The following is a 22,689-nucleotide window of genomic DNA, read 5'->3' as shown; positions in this document are numbered from 1 at the left end:
ATGGACAAAGCAGCAGAGACCCTCCAGCGAAAGGAGTTTTGCCACTGGCCATGCAAATGCTCCAATAAACGTTTATGCCCCATGGGAATAAGTCTGGTGACGGATGGATGTGGATGCTGTAAGATCTGTGCTAAGCAACTGGGGGAAGGTTGCAATGAAGCAGAGGTGTGCGATCACCATAGAGGACTGTACTGTGACTACTCAGCTGATGCACCAAAGTTTGAATTTGGGATCTGCAAATGTGAGTTTGCTTTCTTAGTGTTGGCTGTTTGTTAACTGTGACTTTCAATATTTGATGAGATGTAAACATGGACTGACTATTATTTACAGTTGACCAGTGTGCTATGAGTTATACTCATGCATTTGAATACAACCACTTTACGGTGGTAAACAAAGTGGAAACAATAAAAAATAAAATCACACACCAAAATAAAAAAAAAATTTAAAAGCAGAACTTGCCCTAAAATCATATTGACCATCTTAAAACAAATATCCCAATTCTAGGTTAGCAGAATATCTATTGTTTCACCGCTCCAAAACTCCAATCCTGATTCCAAACAGCTTTGTTAACTCTGAGTGCAGATCACAGGAGCTCCTCTATAATACTTCAAAGGAACATCAAACAGTCGCATCTCCAGTTCAACACACAGAATAAAACTTTTTGGGCTCAATACAAATCCACGTTGCAGTCCCTGTCTAAGCTCCGGCTCCTTAAGTGTTTCACCTGTAAAGGCTTAGTTGTAGAGAGACCTCTATGACTTAGGCCCCATTCACATGTGGCATCCTGGGATTTCTTTAGTAAATTACCCTTTTAACACATGTTCTTCCTGGCCATCTCATCATGCTAAATAATCAATTACAGGCTAACGAGGGCTGGAGCAGTGTTAACATCCTTTGGCCTAGCTTCTCTATCCTTATGACCACACATGCACCGTTAATCCCCATAGACTTATGTGGAGCTGGGATATGGATTGTATCCATGTCCCAGCCCTACAGAAGTCTATGAGATTCTACTGTACATGTGCAGACATCAGGATGAAGAAGCCATCCCAAAGGATGTAAACACATGGGGGGTTTCAATGGCCAGGTGTTGGTAAGTATATGGTGGTGGGCTACTTCAGCTCAGCTCAGGGCAAAAGAGTAACAGAACTTTGAAAGTTTCCTTACTCTTTAAAGCTCTGAATGCACCATGAGACCTAAGTTTTTTTTTGTTCTAAAGATATATTCAGTATGACATAATTAACTGGAGAATTGACCATACTTTGTGTGTGACAGAGGCATGGAGACACCTTATAATTTTTTTTGTGCAATTCTTTATTCATAAGTTCACAGACAATGGCTTTGAGCAAACAATGTTACAAAGGTACAAATGGAACAAAGCATTAATAATGAGGTAGACAGTCTAGGGTGCCCAGCCTTCCGTGCCATCAAAGCTGTTAATAATACACAGTACAACGTAATATTTTGGTGAACAGTAATACAGCAGTATGTGGATACATGCCTATTTACATTAAGATGTTGTTCCTTTTTTGAAAAATAGAAACTTCTGAACATTCAAAGAGGTTAAATAGAGAGTTGGACTCAAAAAAATATAGAGCTCATTGTGGTGAGAGTTCATAAAGGTGGGAGGATACCTTGTCATTTTTAAAGCAGTTACGTGACATTTCTATACTTGTGTATATGGTCATGCATGTTTATCCAAGACATATGTAGCCACCTTGCCCGACGTGGGGTGACTACTTAAATTAAGTTTGCTAGGACTGTATCCAGTCTAGCTGATTGTATAGTCTGTACTCATTTGGCTTTCCCTTACGATTCTGTTATTGATTGCATCTGCCCGCTGCTGGGTAAAACCTTGCCACAGAGCTCAGCAACTAATAATGGAACATTATGGATATCTATGTCTTTCCAGACATTAGGAGCTTCATGGCCAGTGGTGCATGCTGGGAAATGGACATTGAATATCTGGTCTCTTTCTCCCCTGGGCTTCCTGCTTGGGAGCGGTGCATTATGTGTGAACTATCTGACCAGGACTGAAGCCTGCAGGTGGTCAGGCGTGGACCCAGTCGGGGTCAGGTGTTATTCCTGGGATGGAGAGCCAGGGAGGAACTTTGGCAGCTAGAGGTACCGGAGAAGCCAGAATGGGCTTGGATCTCAAAGGGAAGTCTGGTGTCTCACCCAGGGGAGATCTAAAAAATGTCTGCCAACCAACTATGGTTCCCTAAAACAGTGACACAGCATTTTCAGTTTAAAGGCCCTCTGCACTGTAAAGCTGGAAAGCATTTGGTGAGTCTGGAGTTCTGTGTAACTTAGATGTCTACAGCTTTAGATGTCTCTTCCTGTTTTGCCGTTCTTTAAAGAAAGGATTATAAAATCCTTAATGTGATTGGTGCCCTATTTCACTTTGCACATTTCACTTTCCGGCTAAGGACTCATCCCCGATGTGAAATGTCAGCTCCTCCTGCCCCTAAATGTCAGGGGGGCGCTACACGTCCATATCCAAAGATAAAGAAATGTGTATCACTGAGTACATAGTATAGATATACCTGATAACCTGATATCTTCTGTCTTTGAACTTACAGATATATATGCTGTTGGATGTGAACTCAATGGTGTGCTGTATCAGAATGGACAGTCTTTTATGCCAAGTCCCTTTTACATCTGCCTTTGTATAAGTGACATAATTGGATGTTCTCCACTGCTTAATTCCAAACAAGATGGAACCCAATGCACAGAGTCTACAGACATCACTAAAAAAAAGGCTGACTTATCAAACTGTGCTCTAGAGAAGGACGCAGCTATAGTTGAAAACAAACTTATACCAGGTATACAGTATTATCTATCAAGTTTCCTTTGTTCAATGTAAGGCCTCTTATGACCTATACAGATCAGCACTACCCGAAGAATTAAAATCCAATAAGAAATCTGAGTGGTAATAAATTCTGTTTTGGTCCAAAATGTTATTTTATTACAGCTTGTAACACCAATGGACGTCTATGTAAGTTTTCTTGTGTGGTGGTGGTGAGTCAGGTATCAGGAAGTATTGTAGGTGTAATATTGAGCCACATGTCTTCAATATGTAAGAAACATACATAGATAACTTTTGTGAATTAGGTTTTCGTGGGTTTTACGATATGGACTTTTTGGTTTTTGTGTGTAGACATTGCTAATACTATTCAGTAGTTACAAATCTAATATCCTGTAAATTATTTACAAAGTATCTAGCATTAATGATGAAAATATCTATTTTCAGTTGTTTAAATGAAGCAAACACTAAGGGGTCTATTCATTACCTGCTAACCAGGGACACTGATCTCCCAACAGCTAACTCTACCTGGCGCCGCGGGAGACTCCTGCTCCCGGCCGCCAAGGAGAGAAACACTGTACCCACCCTCTGCTGCAGTTCCCCATCAGGTCCATCAGCATAGGGCGGGTACAATGCTAGTTTACTATTGGCTATTGCAAAAAAAAATTTTTTTTAATTCTGACATCGAATCCGTGTCAGAATAAAGAAAAAAAGACACAGCTGTGTTTTTTTTCGTTTTTTTTTTTACAGCAGCAGACCCGCCGGACAATAGGAAACTATTGGGCGGAGCTAGCTGTCACTGCTAGCTCCGCACAATCGTTTTCTATTTCCTTTTTTTTACTTTTTTCACTCTTTTTCTTTTCTGCTCAGTCCCTCTGAGGGACCGAGCAGAACAGCTGAGCCGAATGCCGCTTAGCGGCATTCAGCTATTCACTCACTGGTGTTCGGCATCTTTAAGAATAGCCCGAACAGCAGCGAGTAGCCTGCCGGGGGTTCGGCTCAGCCGATCCAGATGTTGGATGTTCGGCCGACCTGAAGCCACGCGAAGCAAGCCGATGTACGGCTAATTTCAGCCAATGTACGGCTGAAATCAGCCGTACCAGCCTGAAGTGAATAGCCGAACAGTGTTCGGCTCACTTCACTTCAGATCGGTCATTCACTCAGCTGCCCTCGGCAGCTTAGTGAATAGACCCCTATGAGGCATTAGTAGGCTGTGATTTCTGATCTGAAAATTCTAGTTGCCTTACGTTTTCTGGCTTCCAGTACAAAAAAAAAGCATGCAACAAATAAAGTCAACACTTGCATAGGTTTCTAGGGTCAATGTCTCAGAAAGAATTGAAGCCTTAGGATTAGCATGACATTTAGGTAACTACCATTGGTGGCAGCCTATTTTTTTTCTTCCTCTGTACAGGTTTTATTTTAAGGCTAATTCCACCTTTAATGACATGTTCCATGTTACCTCCATATTTAGGCTGTAAACATGGAACCATTTGGCAGACACCTGCCCTCAACCCACCCCCACTTACCTGAATCACAGGGTGATTTCCCCCACAGTCTCCTGCATATTTTTACATGCAGACTGGCTGTGTGTGGCTCTGTCTGCACAGCCACGTAATGTATTCACAGATCCATTCACAGAATCTGTAAATGAAAAAACTTAAAGTCTTGTATATCACTGTGGCAGAGAAGCTTGTAGTTCTCAATAGGGTACAAGTGCGGTCATGTCACTGCACTTATAGTACATTAATACCATCCTCTAGTTCCATAACTGAAGGTCTAGACCTCTTTATGGACCTGAGGCTGGAGAAAGAGTCTTCAGAAGCTTGTGCCCACTGATCGTGGTTGCAATGCTTTGTAAGCTCCAATGCAAAAAAATTGCAAATTTTTATTTTTGCAATATGAGTGAATTTATTAATTTTTTGCAAGAATTGGGAACAAAAAGTGGAAAATGTCTCTAAAGACTTATGATTGTTTAAGCTGTTCCAGTAAATGTAGGAATCATTATTTTCTTGGAGGCATTTTGCTATTAAACTGGCAGCACATTTAATGACGATGATTCAATGTATATTCTGTGCGTTGGAAGCAAAAACTAATTTTGTGAATGAATAAGCTGCTGATGGTTGGCACACCACTTATACTATTTGTGATCCAAACATATGAACTGTGATATTTAGATCACTGACCTTAATCAGTTTCTGTCATTGTGTAACATAAGTGTTAATAATAGTTTTAGCTCTGTGTTTTTATCTATACAATGGCTCGCAGCCGCTTGTTAGATTTGAAGATGACTCACAAGCTCTTCTGAATTTGTTTTCTTTCTGATCCAGATCCCTCGCATTATCTCTGCAGGCATTTCAGTGCAGGTTTTTTTAAAACCAATAATTTAGTACATTGAGTGTGGGTGCCAGTTTTCTCCATTCATATATGATGGCATAGCTTTGTTTAGGCAGACACCATTTTCAGCAAAACAGTACTGGGAATTCCAGACCATAATCATGACTTTATATCATTATTGTGGTATGTGGATTTATGCACCATGTAGAAGGTACCGTCTGGCTTCCTTAGGGGTGCTTTAAAATTTTCACACAGTGGCGTCACAAGGGGGGTGCGGCCCGCACCCAGGTGACACCATTGGAAGGGTAACACCAAAATGACTGACAGTCCTTTTGGTGTCACCCCCTCTGAAAAATCGGGCACTCGGTCATGGACCGAGAGCCCGACAGTTGCGGGAGAGAGATGAACTGGCGGCATACCTTATCCCGCTGGGTGAATGTCCCCTCCTCTCTCTGCCGGCAGCCATCACCAAGATGGGCGCCGGCAGGTGTCACAAAGATAGATGTGCATGCGTGATGATGTCATCGCGCACACATGCGTGGTGACGTCACGGCGGGGTGTCACCCGGTATCCGCTCCGGGTGACACCCGGCCTCGGGACGCCCCTACACACAGTGTCAGGCCTTTCTATGGTGCAGGCAGGCTGGACACCAGCACCATGGTAATTAGTGTCTCTAATCCAGGCAGGTTGGGAACCATTTAAAAAATGGCAGAAGTTTGCCTCCATCCAGGCCTGTTCTGATTCCATGCCCTGCTGCCACAGCTGGGGCTCCTGGTGATGGTACAACTCTGATGTAAAGAGGGCTCTTGATGTGAAGGGAGAGCTTGTGATGTAAAGGGAGGCTTGTGATGTGAAGGGGGACTCTGATGTGAAAAGAAGAGACTCTGGTGAAGGTGGGCTCCTAATGTAAAGGGAGGAGTCTGATGTACAAGGGGTATTTTTTGTGTAAAGTGGGAACTCCACTTGTTTGTGTTTTTGCATGGTGTCCCCCTTAAAACCCATACCAGACCTCTATCTCACATAAGGTTCTAGATTTTGGAGGAACCACACGTCATTTTCCACATTTTTACATTTTAGACTGGGGTGTCTTGAGATTTTGCATACTTTTAAAGGGTGCTGTGACTGAAAAAAGGTTGAGAAATGCTGTTTTAGACAATTAATATCAAATTAATTATGTGGCTGTTAAGCATGGCAAATGCTACTTCACTAATGCTTTTCCTGCCACTAATGTAATACTCATATACTTGTCTGTCCACCAATATGGAGACGTGGTAGTGCAACTTCAAGGTAATCCTTGTATGGAAATATTCTATCATATAGGACATTTACAATATTGTTTTCTATGGGGTTCCATGAAAAAAAGGAATACCACCACTTCCCTCATCAATGATTAGAAAATTATGTTAAAAGTCCCTGCTGGTAACCTATAGGAGGATAGGAGGCCTTACATCCCAAGTTCACACCTAGTCATGCATGTACAGCACCAGTGCCAGATTAATATAGGAGTGGGTGGAGCTCCCGCTCCAGGCCTGCCCCTGCAAATAGGCCAAACCCGAATCAGGACCAGCCCGACCAAACCTGAATTGCGGCCGTCCTGACCTGACCTGATGGCAATCTGGGCCGGCCGCAACCAGGCAGCAGTGGCCCTCGATTCAGTCATATCAGTGGGGCCCAGAGGGGCCCCAGCGAGCGGCCCTCTGATATGCCTGAGCAGAGAGCCACATCTGTTGTGGCCACAGTCGCCAGTCTCACTCACTAACCGCCTGGAGCCCGCACTGACCACCTGGCGCTCGCACTGACCACCTGGAGCCAGCACTGACCACCTGAGAGCCCACACTGGCCCCCTGAGAGCCACACTGGCCACCTAAGAGCCTGAACAAGCTCCAGAGAGCCTGCACTGTCCCCCTAAACCCTGCACAGCTTTCCTGAGACCCTGGAGACATCAGGTTGCGAACCCGGAACAACGCAGAGTATGTAGCTTCATATTATTCTGCATTGATTGCTGTATAAAGTATTGCTGGGATTTGTAGTCCTCTACAGCTGATATTATTATTCTGCAGTGCTTTACAATGTATTGCTGGGATTTGTAGTCCTCTATAGTTGATGGTATTATTCTGCAGTGCTTCACAATGTATTGCTGGAATTTGAAGTCCTCTAAATTAGGGCTGCAACAACTAATCGGCATAATCGATTATAATCGATTATTGAAAAAGTTGTCAACTTTTTCAATAATCGATTAATCGGCTTCCGATCAGTTAGCCCTGTTCACGGCTCCACACACGCTCTTCACGCCGCACCTCCTCCCCGCCTCACACTCACCGCCCACCCACATCCACGATCGGCACAGGGACGCGGGGAGATGTAGTAAGGAGGAGCAGGTGTGGGGGGATGACAGCCGCTGATAGACAGGTCCGATCTCAGAAGCAAGTTGCTGGAAGACTGCTCAGGTATAAGCCTGCACCTTCCCACACATGGTGCTCTATAATGTATTGCTGGGATTTGTATTCCTCTATAGCTGATGGTACATTGTGCTGTATATTATACAGAGCAATGCACCATCAGCAATAATACATTATACAGTGGTGCAATGCCAAATACCACCAGCTATAGAGGACTACAAAACCTAGCAATAGTACATTATACAGCGCAATGCAGAATACCACCAGCTATAATGTACTATTGCTGGGATTTGTTGTAGTCCTCTATAGCTGGTGATATTCTGCATTGCGCTGTATAATGTACTATTGCTGGGATTTGTAGTCCTCTATAGTCGGTGCCATTCTGCATTCATTGCTGTATACATTTACACTTTCCATTTCACTATATTGCACACCACGCTATTTTTTTTCTTTTTTACTTTTTTTTCCACCGCTCCAAGCTTGCTCCTGTGATGGAGTGCAATCTCAATACAAACTAGTAGTCCATCACTGGAGCCATTTTTTTAAATGTATTTTATTGTTTATCCGATTAACCGATTAATCGAACTTAATAATCGGGTAACTAATCGATTTTGAAAATAATCGTTAGCTGCAGCTCTACTCTATAGTTAAGGGATTATTATTCATTGCATTGCTGTATAATTTATTGCTGGGACTTGTAGTCCTCTATAGCTGGTGGCATTCTACATTTCTGTGTAATGTATTTCTGGGATTTGTAGTCCTCTATAGTTGGCGGTATTCTGCATTGCTGTATAATGTATTGCTAAGATTTGTAGTCCCCTACAGCTTGGAGTCAGTGGCAGATCTACCAGGGTCACAGCTGCAACCAGGCCCTGGTGCTCCACCACTGACTCCAAGCTGTAGAGAGACTACAGATCACAGCCCAGACAGGAGGAAGAGGGCCCCAGTGATGCCGCCATTTCCACAAAAAGGCCCACCAAAATCCTCAGCACCAGGTCCGTGATGCTCTTAATCCAGGCCTGTACAGCACAGGGTACTTATGATAGGTTCAGGAGGGCATTTTCTGCCTAAAGTATATAATGATATCAATGCATTGTTTTAGTGATAAATCATATGGTAAATTATAGACTTGTGACACATTGTGGCCACTAGATGGAGCAGAGGAGCATAGGAATGTCCTTTGCTCCATCTAGTGGTCTTAATGAGCTGTGAATCTACAACACAGACGTTCACGGAGGTGTTTGCTCTACAGACTTTTCAAAGGTACAACACTGTGTTAAAGTTGAGGTTCAGGGCACACAAGTTAGGAATTGATAGTATATGTAATGCACCGATAAAGTCTAAATTGTGTATGATTACTTTCTAATATGGTGTTCACTAAGTTTTTCTTCCTTTTTCCAAAATGTAGCTCTGCCAGTGTTGATTTCCTGTGCCAAATGACCAGTCTGAGGACAGCCCCTAGGGTGTTCTAATGTTTGGTATTGTCAGGACATGGAGTGGATCTTCTCCCAAACCTGTTGCTGACAGCAGAGTTTTAGTAGTAGAACATCCTTCACACTACCCTCTATGTCACCCACAGATAACGGCTGCAGGATGAAGTGCCACTGTGCCACATTGATTTCTGGGAGACATCTTTGCCAAGTTTGTTGGCATTAATTCAAACCTAACAGGGGCTCCAAAGGAACATGGGAGGTCATTTGCTGGGGTTGAAGGAGACTATGTGTCCTCAGTTTCTTTCTCCAGCACAAAGGAAGACATTAATGGTCTGTTGAACACCTGATGCCTTATTAACCCCTTCGTGACGGGAGACATACACTGTACGTCCAGCCACAAAGGGACCAAATGACTCGTCACGTACACTGTACGTGACGAGTTATTTGCTGCACTAGAAGGCTGCTAACCGCTGAGAATCAGCGGTTACCTTTCAGTAATAGATGTCTAACTATCTAGAGATCCATTACTGAAAGGGTTAACCTTTTTCAGACACCCGATACCTTAATATCGGGTGTCTGAGAGTCACAGCAAAGCAGACACACATGTCGGCTTTTGCCGGCATTCTGACAGCTCGTATAGATCGAGAGATATCTCTCTCAAGCTATACTGGCTTTTTTTTTTTATCTTTTGACTTTCAAGAATAGATACAAAATGTTATGTATTAGACACATAATGTATCTATTCTTGAAAGTAGAATGTTTAAGTTTTCTGAAACATTCACTGACAGCTGAATCCTGAACTGCTGCAGGATCAGTGTCACTAACTTATTATCGGCTGTTCTGAAGTTTGAAGCAGCCTGATAATAAAAAAAATGTATTAATTTATCAAGCAGTAATAGTGAGATTAATTCACAATGACTGCCTGATATAATTAAATAAATAAAATTTGTCAGTATAAAAAAAGTGAAAAGTGTAAATAAATTAAAAATAATGGACAAATAAATGAATGTATGTATTGCATTTTTTTTTAGCTGTGCTGGTTTTGTTAAAAAAAAATACTACAAATCAAAACTGGGAAAAAAAGTTTTTTTTTACGTTTTTTCCTCTTTTTTTAATTTGTATTTGTCCTAAGTGAGGCGTTAGACACACATATGTGATATAAATATATAGCCCTATCTGTCCTCTAAAAAACAATATATAATATGTGTGGGTGCACTTTGTAAGAAAGTATATTACTGACGTGGAAGAATCACACAGCAAAAATGTCAAAAGTGTGTCAGTCATTTACGAACAGAAACCAAAAACAAGCTCAGTCATGAAGGGGTTAATCAGGACCTGCATTTGCATGTGTGCTGCCACTAAGGGCTGTCTCTTATACTTTTTTCAATTATGAATTCAGATCCAACAAATATACATTCCCGAGCACTTAATTTGTTTACATTTTTTGCCCAAGCACAGTCATAATGTTTCTAAACAGCTGGCTCCAACTCTTTCAGCTCAGCTTCCCTAAACTCCTAGGCCAGTACAAGATCATAAGGGACAAAACGGTCTCCAGCAGCTGTCCATCTACTACAGGGGTAGGCAATCTCCGGCCCTCCATTTGTTGTGGAACTACACATCCCATTAGGTATTGCAAAATTCTCACAGAGGCATGATTCCCAGAGATAGATGCATTAAGGGATTTGTAGATTCACCACAGCAAAAGGGCTGGAGTTTCCCCTTTCCTGATCTACTAGCTTGGAGAAGGGATTTAGGAGTTGCTTGCCTTGCTGTGTTTGTGCAGACACATGCAGCTTAATAGCACGCACAAGGGGGGCTCCATAGGACCCTGCAAGGGAAAGGAGCTACCCTAAAATCGGATATCAAGAACGGTGCTCAGAAGACCAGCTGATACTGATTTTGAAACTAAAACTTTCAAAGGATCAAGAAGCAGCATCCATTGTAAGTGATTTAATCAGCGTTTGAAATAGCTTACAAACATTTGTACTTTAATATCACTTTAAATAAGCAAGCTAATAAATAAATAAACAAACAAATAAAACATTATCACTGTAAAGGTATCAGGTCTATTCACAAAGCTGCCGAAGGATCTAGCCGTAGCTTCGGCTGATCCTTAGAGTAGCTTCGGCCCCAGGACCCCTTCGGTTCAGTAGAACCGAAGGGCTGCTGTATGGGCTATTCCCTATAGCCCGTACAGCTCCCGAAGTTAGTCGAGCCGAAGGCATATGCCACTGAGCCGCGCCGAAAGCCGAAGCTGGCCGACAGCCTGCTTCTGACAGCTGGGCGGAGCCAGCCGTCATCTCACGGCTGGCTCCGGCCACTTGCAGAGAGATCAGCGTCCCTGGTGACCAGCTAACCAGCTAACCAGGGACACTGATCTCCAGACAGCAAACTCTCCCAGGGTTCACTCTGCTCGATCGATTCTTTTTTTTTTCTGACATGAAGCCGTTGGCTGCAGTCAGAATAAAAAAACAAAAAAAACAAAAACAAAAGAATTTCACCAAGGGAATGCATTGCTAGATTCCTATTGGCTATTTCGATTTGCAATAGCAAACTAGCTATTGCACCCGCCCACTGCTGCTGTCAATCAGCAGAGGGGATCTGCAGTTCTCCATCAGGTCCCCTCTAGTGATTGACAGCAGCAGAGGGCGGGTGCAATGGCCAGTTTGCTATTGGCTATTGCAAATTGTAATAGCCAATAGGAATCTAGCAATGCATTCCTATGGCGAAATTCTTTTTTTTTGAAGGAAGAAGAACCACCCGCCAATAGAAAACAGTTGGGCAGAGCTAGCTGTCACTGCTAGCTCGGCACAATCGTTTTCTATTTATTTTTTTCTACTTTTTAAACTATTTTTCTGTTCTGCTCGGTCCCACAGAGGGACCAAGCAGAACAGCTGAGCCGAATGCCGCTCAGTGGCATTCGGCTATTTACTTACTGCTGTTCGGCATCTATGAGAATAGACCGAACAGCAGCGAGTAGCCTGCAGGAGGTTCGGCTTAGCCGATACAGATGTTGAATCGGCTGAGTCGAACTCCTTCTGCACTTCGGGTCGGCCGAACATGCTCAGCAATATGCTGAGCAAGTTCGGCCGACCCGAAGCCACTCAAAGCCACCCGATGTACAGCTGATTTCAGCTGATATACGGCTGAAATCAGCCATACCAGGCTGAAGTGAATAGCCGAACAGCGTTCGGCTCACTTCGCTTCAGGTCGGTCGTTCACTCGGCTGCCTACGGCAGCTTAGTGAATAGACCCCACAGGTGTGAAGCCAACATCCAGGATTTTAGCTTAAACTGTACAGTATGTTAAGGAGAAAACATTTTTGGTCTATATATACACTTTAATTCGCTTATTACAGTTTAGTGTTTCCTCTTTTTTACACTCATCCCCATAATTAGCGCCGATGTGCAACACTGAAGCTATCACACGTCAGCTCTATAGATTGAGAACTGAGTGATCGCATACCACTGATTACTCAGTTCATGATCTTCTCCCTGCAGAGAGCAGTGACTGATGAGTGAGAGACAGAAGGGGAGGGGCGGGCACAGCTGGCTCTGCCTCTAGAGTTGGAAGGGTGGATCCCGAAAATATTGTTGGGATTTTTCCTGGCTTCGGCGTGGTTCTGTGCTGTGAGCATATAACGTGCAATACCCCACTTTATGCTGAGTTTTGGGTCACAGGAGGACATGGTATATGTCCTCCTGTGACCCTAAAGAGAACTATGGCCAAAAAAGGTTAGGCCACAGTTGTCTTTTAAATTTATGTTGTATTGTGTGTACTAATAATGTTTTTAGTGTAATTTAACAACAACAAATTGTTTTGCAAAATTGTTGCATTTGTGCAACTACGGGAAATGCAAAGTAGCACCATCTTTTATTTTACAGGCCTCCTGCTTTCAGAAAATATCTGGCTTGGGGGGTTCTTTTTACTAACTTTTAATGCTGGAAGTGAAAAACAGCAAAAAAAAGTAAAAACAAACTGCAAATATAGTCCACTCACCTGAAGAAAAAAAAAAGGGAGGCTGGACCCAACAAAGAAAGGGTTGAAGAGTTACTGGCACTAAAATATAAAAGAAGCTTAACCTTATCAGTCTATTCATAGAATGCTCCGACATTACCGCTCCCTGTCACATCTGGGGCAATGCCTACACGCTCTCGTCATCTGATGACGTCGGGTACATAAGGCTCATGATTGGAGGGAAATCGGACATTTCGTGAGGCTAGTTTGCAGAGGTATCGGCAGTTTCGCAACCACGGTTCTCCTCCTGGCCCCCGTGTATAAGACGCCCCTCCATTTTTAGATAAATATTTTTAAGAAAAAGTAGCGTCTTAAAATACGGTACATATCTATATCTCTCTATATATATTTACTTTACTAACTTGCTTTGGAGATGCAGGCTCTAGGGCTGTCATGCTGTAACTTTATAATTCCTTCACTATTTGATAAATCACTGGCCTGGAACAAGCATGTGCACATCAGTGCACGACGTGTTCCGAGTTATTGATTCAATAGGTAATAAAGATATGATTAGAAAGACAGCCCAGACCATTTAACTTCAAAAACAAGTTAGCAATTACTATTTTGTATCCTAAAAAAATAGTGGGATATGTTGCAAATATATATACTGATAACTTTTACCTATGAAAGTTGCGTGATATTATCTCATACCTTGCCACTTATCAGCTTTGCTTTGCATCTTTGTATAATAGCATGAAATAAACTATTTAATATTCAAACTAACAACATTGTAACATACTCTTATGTATTGCAGATAAGTTCTGGGCTTCTAACCTGCTTCCTCATCTGACAGCATTAAACCAATGTCTACCTCTCAGGTACACGTATAGATTTGGTCACAGTAATGAACAATGTTAAGCATGGGCAATGTTGAAATGTTTTCCTAAATCTTTACGAAGCACTGATAAAGACAAGGTGAGAGTAGACTCTTACAATAACACATGATATTTAGGGGTCTATACACTAAGCTGCTGAAGGATCTAGCCATAACTTCGGCTGATCCTTCGGCTAGCTTCGGCCCCAGGACCCCTTCGGTGCAGTAGAACCGAAGGGCTGCTGTACGGGCTATTCACTATAGCCCATACAGCTCCCGAAGTCGGCCGAGCGAATCATTCGAGCCGAAGGCATATGCTTCGGCTATACCGAGCCGAGGTGAAAGCCGAAGCTGGCCAAACGGCCGGCCTACAGCTGGGTGCAATAGCTAGTTTGCTATTGGCTATTGCAAAGTGAAATAGCCAATAGGAATCTAGCTATGCATTCCTATGGAGTTTTTTTTTATTCTGACACGAGCAGAACCGTTCTGCCAATAGAAAACTGTTGGGTGGAGCTAGCTGTCACTGCTAGCTCCACCCAATCGTTTCAGATTTGATTTTTTCTACTTTTTTTCACTGTTTTTCTGTTCTGTTCGGTACCACAGAGGTACAGAGCAGAACAGCTGAGCCGAATGCCGCTCGGCGGCATTCGGCTATTCACTCACTGCTGTTCGGCATCTATGAGAATAGGCCGAACAGCAGCGAGTAGCCTGCCGGAGGTTCGGCTGAGTCGAACTCCTGCTGCACTTCGGGTCGGCCGAACATGCTGAGCATGTCCGGGCGACACGAAGCAAGCCGATATACGTTCGGCTCACTTCACTTCGGGTCGGTTACTCACTCGGCTGCCTACAGCAGCTTAGTGAATAGACCCCTTAGTTTTTCTTTTTTTAAAAGAGGGCTTTTTAAAAATATATATTTGCACACATACTTGCATCATCCCCGTAGTTTAAAGTTCCAAAACAGTATAATACACCTTTTTCAACTTTGCCAGAGACCTTTTTTTGTTTTGAGTGCATTGGTAAACCTGTGTGTACAATACCGAGTGCTTCTAAAATCCTAGAAGAAATAATTTTTGTCCCCTGCAGTAGCCTCCATGGTCTGCTTCTTTGCCAGATCACTGCATCAGGGTGTCACACCAGGAGAAGAATGATATTTTTGACCACCCTGGTATTTAGCCTCTATACAGTGTGACAATAATGTTATGAACTGAACTTGTAACGGTAATACAGACTTCGTGAACAACCCAGTGAACTGGAACAATGACATGTGACTTAAAATAGAATGTGGAGTAGATTACCAACGTCCTAGCTGCGAATAAGTATCAATTCAAATACTATGACTAGGTGGTTGGAGACTCTCAAATGCATGTATCTTGTTTGATGTCAACATATTATCCCATTACAAAGTATATACGACTGTTAACATAAGTCCCGACCACATTCAATCACACTTTTTTACCCAAGAGCCAACTTGATCAGACACCAGTTAAGCTATGAGTATGTGTCTGAGTTTTTGGCAAAAATTAGGGTACCTGGAGGAAACCAAAATAATGCATGCAAATAGTGTCCTTGGTGGAAATATTACTAGACTTTTGGAAACAACCTACTGAGATACCTTGCTGATTTAAAGACAAAAGACTTTGAAAACTGGTCATGACATGCCACTCTGCATAGGAGTCCTACCTGAACCTTCTAGTCAAATGAACCCTTTTTTATCACACTCCCAGCCTAGCTTTATCTGTCTATAAGTTTAATGCATATAATTCACTTCTACTTGGAAAACCTTAGAGAACTGTAAATATTGAGACATGCAATTCTTAAGATGTACTTGTCACATAATATTATGACTAACATAAGAGCTAGAAATATTACCATAAGTTCCACTCTGTATTCACGGTCAACTAGCTCCCCTAATGCTTAAAAAAGAAATCATTTTAGACGTATAACTTTCAAAAACGTGCATATTTAAACCCATTCCAGTTCAATGTCAAAATTGACATTGTCAATGTCAAAAAACACTTGTACACGCTGAAAATGTTAGAGAATGTACTTTTTTAGTCAGCTGAGAGCCACTTTATTTCATTAGCTTTATCATAAAGACCAATACAGAAGATAGATGTCTGAGATGGAACTTGTGTACTAATCCAGACATTAAGTCCATTCTTACATACCAAAGACTTGTGGATAAGTAATCTACACATTTATTCTCAGACAGCTTTTCATTTTAACAGTGCACCACAAATTGTGCATATGTATAAAGTATTTTGAGACCTAGGGGTTGATTTACTAAAGGCAAATAGGCTGTTCAATTGGCAAGGGAATTTGCAGTTTGCAAAGGATGTTTCCCCTTTGTTTAGTGAATAAGGTAAAGATCTGCTGACTTCCATCATCCAATCATGTACAACCAATAATACTTTTTTTTTTAAATTTATTTTCTTTGCTGGTCATTGGGTATTCTTTGTGAAGTGAAATATCACCTCATTCACCAAGCTAAGTGAAACTACCCCGAAAAGTGCAAATTGCCTTGTAAAGTAAACAGGCCACTTGCCTTTACTAAATTAACCCCCCAAGATCTACACAAATACACAAACTCTATTACAGTTCTCCACTAATTACAATTTCCCCCAACATAAATCTATTCTGAATTGTACTCCAATGCACCATGCAAACAAACCTCAACACATGTGTGTTTTAGCTCACCAAAATGTAAAGATGGTTACCATCTGTGCAATGTGATGTGTTGCATTGACTAAAGTCTCCTGTATGATTTTTCATGTGATGTCTTGGCAGCCTATTCAAAAACAATGGAATTCCTTAAGGTATAACATGTTAATATGCATGTGGTAAAGCACTGCAACGCATTGGACAGACGTGAAGGAGACTTTAGTGTATATACTGTTAATCTTAATGTGCCATGAGAGAAATATGGTTGCTGTCGTTGCTGATCGTCTGACAATGTTACTTACCCGGTTGCCATGCGAATTGTCTGGCTTTAGAGTATTTAAAGTCTATACATTGCTGTTAAGAACATAGTTTCATACATTCTATTCTTGCTGTATGTTAGGTATTTGGTAAATGCCACTGGGTTAAGTCTCACACCAGCTTATTCCACCGCTTTGGGACTCTGGCAAGGAGTTCTAAAGTCTGTCAATTTACTGTGGACATACAAAGAAGCACCTCTTCCCCTACTGGATTTTTCATTGTTTTTATGGGGTAACCTTTTTATCCCTTCGTTCTCTTTAGGGTCATGGGAGGACATATACTAACCTACTCCAGTGACCCAAAGCTCAGTATATAGTGGGCTATTGCCTGCTATATACTGAGAGCACAGCAGCTGGGATGGATCCCGACAATACTGTCAGCGCTGGAGGATCTGAGACGAGGAAGGGGATCCCTGTGGGGAGTGGTGACAGACAGTCAACGCTCTCTGCAGGGAGATGATGGGGAAGTGAGCGAGGTACAGTATGTGTTTGCTGACTTCCCGATCTATAGAGTTGATGTGTGACAGTTTCATTGTCACATGTCGGCTCTAACGATGAGGATGAGTGTAAATCATTCACCTCATAGCTCTCCTTTAAGGAGAATGGAAATGGAAAATAAGTGTATGGTGGGTGAGTAAGAACCAAGAATGCAGGAGGAGCTCTCATACGAAATCAAACATATTATAAGCAGTTTTGGACAAAACATAAAAGGTTGTAAGGGTTTCTGGAGGGGTGTAAATGACTGTCCAAGAGAGATATTTTTTAAAGAAATATACAAATTTTATTACATAATTGATTAATTGCATACATGATTCAAAACAATCTTATTAAAAATCAAAACCCTGCAGAGGATACATCGGTATATTCATGATTAACAACTCTAAAATTCATTTGGTCCGACAATTCATTATTTTGTTCAATGTATTCAAATGTGGTTTCATGATTATAACCAAATAGTAGTTTTACTATGAATCTATTAATAGATTCATCCTGAATGGGTCCCCTGATGAAGCCCATGGTGAAACGCGTCGGGGCCTAATAAGTTAAGCTATGCTTTGAAAAAGTACTATTTGGTTATAATCATGAAACCACATTTGAATACATTGAACAAAATAATGAATTGTCGGACCAAATGAATTTTAGAGTTGTTAATCATGAATATACCGATGTATCCTCTGCAGGGTTTTGATTTTTAATAAGATTGTTTTGAATCATGTATGCAATTAATCAATTATGTAATAAAATTTGTATATTTCTTTAAAAAATATCTCTTGGACGGTCATTTACACCCCTCCAGAAACCCTTACAACCTTTTATGTTTTGTCTAAATATGCAACTAGGGGGAGAGGTGTAAAACTAGGTATACACAGGGGGACTACCCATAATTTATTATATTATAAGCAGTGGTTGATCAAACCTACAGCTGTCCACCCATAACCTAAAATGTCAGTTTGTGGGTCATCTCACTTTAAATATACTATGCTTTGTTCCAGTGTACAAGATTTTACCACTCGTTTGGAAAAAGAAGTGCCTGGTCCAGGCAACTCAATGGAGTCCGTGTTCCAAAACATGTGGTATGGGGATTTCTATCAGAGTTACAAATGAAAACAGCAAATGTGAAAAGAGAAAAGAAAAAAGACTATGCTACCTTCGACCATGTAATACTACTCTGCTCAGTGCTATAAAGGTAAGCCAGTATTACCTTCCATTTGTAGGTTGTCATTGCGACTTTTATTGATCTTTTTAATAATTACTATAGATCTATACATTTAAGGATATGCCAGAACTCAAATGGTTACCAAACAATTAACTTTTTGCCATGTATAGCACTGGGCTGCTAGATTCAGTTCTCACCAGTACCCAATCTGTATGGAATGTGTAGTGTCAGCCTTTGCTTGGGCAGGTTTCCTCTGATTTCTCAAATCTTTTCTGAAAACATAAATACATTTGTCAATTTACATGTCTTCTAATCAAATTGCCCCCTAGAGTATGTGTGTACGTCTATGGCTGTGGTAGGGACACTGCAATGTAAGTGCCTCAATGGCAGGGGTTGGGGTGAATGGTTCTATGAGTTCTCTAAAGTACTGTTTGTTGGAACTAAATATAAATGTAAATCAATACATTGCCATGGGTAACAATGAAAATTTAGTCATATCTAATCCAAACTTGATCTTCCAACTAACCAGTGCAGTGAAATATGTTATTTGAATATACTGTGTATACTGTATATATAGTAAACAACCCTGCTTGTTTGTGGCTAGTCTTCTACAAAACAGGTACATGAGAAGGTGCAATCTACTAACAAATTTGATAATAGATTGGTATGTTTGTCAAGCATTAAAGTGAATGCTGTGTCAATAAAGACACCATATAGAGTAGGTTACCAGAATGGCATTGCTAATGAAGATAATTACTTACTGATGAAGGATATGAATTACTTACTCATTGAAAAGTACAGGACACCATGGGGTGACCAAAAGCAGTCCAACTGAGGGGTGGGCAACAAAGAAATCAAACAATAACAGGCACAAGTAACAAAGGGTCAAGGAAAGCTCAAACAACTTAGACAGCAATGTGAAGCACTTCACACTCAAAACTGCCATGAGACGAGGCCTGAATATGTAACTGGCAAAACTTAACAAACGTGGAAAAAAAGACCAGGTGGCAACCTTGAAAATCTGGGAAACAGATGCGCGATGCTGAAAAGCCCGTGAAGCACGATGCTGAAAAGCCCGTGAAGCATAAACAGACCTATTAGAGTGTGCCTTAACAGGAATGGTGTATACTACAGAGAGGGGCCTTGATGAGGCAGTGTGGTTTCCACATATTTTGCTAAAGTTGTGCGACTAAAATCTCAGTTTTTAACGCTAGTAGTTAGTGTATTTTGTTTGCAGGTTGGCTGGTAAGTGCACTGGGAAATTTTTGTTTTTGTACTTTGTAAAGCCCATTCATGTGCACTTGGCGTTAAAGCTAGTTATGAACTGAGTGCGTTTGCAATTCGTGTCACTTAACAGTAATGGGGGTAATCCAATCCTTCAGACCATGGGCTTGAATGATGAGTTGTCTAATCCACCAAGCAATGATGGAATGAAATGCAGGAAGCTTTCAGGAGCATCGGGATGACCAAATGCGATAGGTCCCTGTTCATTAGGACTTGGCTATTGAAGCCCAAGCCAATGACTGAGAAGGAGACTGAAGGTCTGGAAGAGCCCGCCAGGAGTTTAAGTATGTCAGAGTGCCACAGTCTCCGGGCCAGTTGGTGCAATGATAATCACCAGAATGCCCTCCATCTCAATCCTGTAGAGTAGATGAGGGAGAAGATTTACCAGAGGAAGGGTATAGATCAGGCTAAACTCATTCCAGGGAGTCACCAGGCCTGAGGATCCCTGCACCTGGCAACAAACCTGTCCAGTTTGGATGTGGACCTTCTGGCATCTAGGTTCAACAACAGAGTCTACCACCTATGACAGAGCACTCAGAACACCTCTGGGTGGAGAGACCATTACCTAGATCCAAACATTAATGGCTGAGGAAGTTGGCCTGCCAATTTTCCACACCTGGCATGTGCACAACGGTCTTGGTCAGAATGTGTAGTTCTGCCTATGCCAGAATCAGATCAGCTTCTCTTTGAGCAGCACTCTGGTGCCCCCTGGTGGGTGATGTAGGCCAATGACATACATTGTCCAGCTGGATTCTGACTGGGTGACCTCAAAGACCAGAGGTCCAACCCAGAACGGACAACATGATTTCCCTGAATTCCAGAATACTGATGGGAAGCTGAGTTTCCTCCAGTGACCAAGTCCCCTCAATGAAGCAGGTATCCAGCACTACTCCCCAGCCACATAGGCTACAATTGGTCGTGAAAGCTTTTGAGAGATAGGATTTGCCTGACTCCAGTGCCAGATTGGAAATCCATCATGTCAGAGAGATCCTTGCTGAACTATTCAGGCATGTGTGGCAATCCAGATACTGAGTCTGTTTTTCCCACGCTGTGAAATTGTGTGTATGGTACCACCTCGAACTAGGGCACCAGGACCAAAACCATGCCAAAATACTTCAAATAATTAGTCAGATGCAATGGAGATTGAAGATACAGCCCTAGAGTCTGCATCAGTGACATTGGCTGACAGGACCTGGACTGACTGGTCCTTTCGAAGGAGATTGTCTAAGTAACTCATTATGTGGATCCTTTTAGAGCAAAGCAGAGCTAGGCCAAATACTTTGGTAAAGACCTAGGGTGGTGTGGGCAGTCCAATGGAGAGGGCAATAACTAGTAATGTTGCGTGTCCACAGCGAAACGCAGATAATGTTGATAAGGTGGAAAAATGGGGTTGTGTAGGTAAACATCCTTGATGTCCACAGAGGCCAGAGGATACCAGAATGACCTGGCAGATTCCATTCAAAACTTTTGAACCTGCAGGAATCCGTTGAGAATTTTTAGGTCCAGAATAGTGTGAATGGCTCCTTTTGCCTTGGGAACGCTAACAAATCAGTGACTTCCTTAAATGTAAGCATCCAGGCAGGTAAACCCCATCAAAGGGCATCCTCTCAAGGCTTTTCTTGAGGCATTTGCGAGCCAAGTCGATAGGCATTTCAGTGGTATCCCTACATTTTGGAGAGATTTCATCAGATAGAATCTCTTCCTGATCTGATTTTTCTTAAGTGGGAGGGGAATAATCCTCCTTCACCTCCTTAGTAAATGTGGCAGCTGTGAGAGAAAACCTTCTAACAGCCAGCCAGCTACAAGGCACAGGTGAGTATATCTTTTTTTATTTCCGACCTTAAACCAAAACAAGCACTTAACCCTTGCAGGGCGGGGGTAGCCCCACAGCAAGTGTTAAGAATAATTCTGCCCGGAGTTTTACTTTAACACTGATCCTTTGCCCTGTAGAGGACATTAGCAGAACAGTAGAGAAGCAGAGATAGTGTGCTATGGGGAGCATGGGTGTATGAGACTAAACTATGCAAAGGGGATGGGATGTGCAGTGTGTACAAGGCAAAGAATCGTAAATTGTAATTCTGGGAGGGATATGGAGTCTTCTGCAGTACTAATGATAGATTATAGAGTTTACAGTTTTGTTAGTGGATTAGAGAAGGATAAAGCAGTAGTCAGGGCAAAAGATTATGAGGGTGTCAAGAATTTTGGTGCTCTTGTGAGTTAGAGTTAAGGTGCAAAGGCGCTTTGTTAGTACCTGAAAATGTTATATATGAGACAATTTAAAGTCAGGAATGAACCAAGTACACCACCAAGGTAGCACTAAAGAAGACCTTGAAAGAACAGGTCTTAGTGAGTATAAAGACAACCAAAAGAAGGAAGTGTCCAAAATGCAAAGTAATCAAAAAAGTGTAAAATACAGAGAAGATGTTATGAAGGAGATGCAGGAAAAAGTAATGGTTGTTTTGCACACTATTCCTTTACAGATCCCTAAAGGAAAAACCTGTCAGCCTACATTTCAAGAACCTCAACCTGTTAAATTGACATTATCGGAGTGTTCAACAGGACGGAGCTACAGACCCACCTATTGCGGAGTGTGTACAGATCGCAGATGCTGTATCCCCAACAAGTCTAAAATGATAACAGTTCAATTCCACTGTCAAAATGAAGGCTCATTTACCTGGAAAATGATGTGGATCACATCTTGTGTTTGTCAGAAGACCTGTATTAACCCAGGAGACATATTTGCTGATCTGAAAATTTTATGAGTTGTAGTGTAATGCTTTGGTTACAAAATGTTAATACTACAATCACACTTTACACTGAAGCCATATTATAGATGTTATCAGGGAATTTATAAAAAAACAAAAACTATGCACTTAAAGCTAATCAGTCAGAAACAAATGCTAAAGCACACTACATAAATATAACTAGAAACTGATAATAGGAAACTATCTGTAAGATTCTTATAAG

The 22,689-nt window shown here is 41.8% G+C and overlaps 1 protein-coding gene across 1 annotated transcript; it reads left to right on the top strand.

The window, feature by feature from the left end:
- WISP3 (WNT1 inducible signaling pathway protein 3) lies at nucleotides 1-22,484 on the top strand. The gene is made up of 4 exons (XM_018560270.1): nucleotides 1-241; nucleotides 2,583-2,825; nucleotides 18,275-18,468; nucleotides 22,203-22,484. The coding sequence occupies exons 1-4, from the start codon at nucleotides 1-3 to the stop codon at nucleotides 22,482-22,484; spliced, it is 960 nt and encodes a 319-aa protein (XP_018415772.1).
- Nucleotides 22,485-22,689: the final 205 nt, after the last annotated feature.

Source organism: Nanorana parkeri, unplaced genomic scaffold (assembly GCF_000935625.1).
Source record: "Nanorana parkeri isolate BGI_ZX_2015 unplaced genomic scaffold, ASM93562v1 scaffold445, whole genome shotgun sequence".
In the NCBI taxonomy this organism is placed as follows: Eukaryota; Metazoa; Chordata; class Amphibia; order Anura; family Dicroglossidae; genus Nanorana; species Nanorana parkeri.
This window is presented reverse-complemented; position numbering and strand designations above follow the sequence as displayed.

Bases quoted from the DNA above. Each gene is read 5' to 3' on its own strand.
- WISP3 (XM_018560270.1), top strand. From the start codon at position 1: ATGGACAAAGCAGCAGAGACCCTCCAGCGAAAGGAGTTTTGCCACTGG. The intron at 242-2,582 runs GTGAGTTTGCTT...TTGAACTTACAG, and splicing joins TGAATTTGGGATCTGCAAAT to ATATATATGCTGTTGGATGT. The intron at 2,826-18,274 runs GTATACAGTATT...GCTTTGTTCCAG, and splicing joins TGAAAACAAACTTATACCAG to TGTACAAGATTTTACCACTC.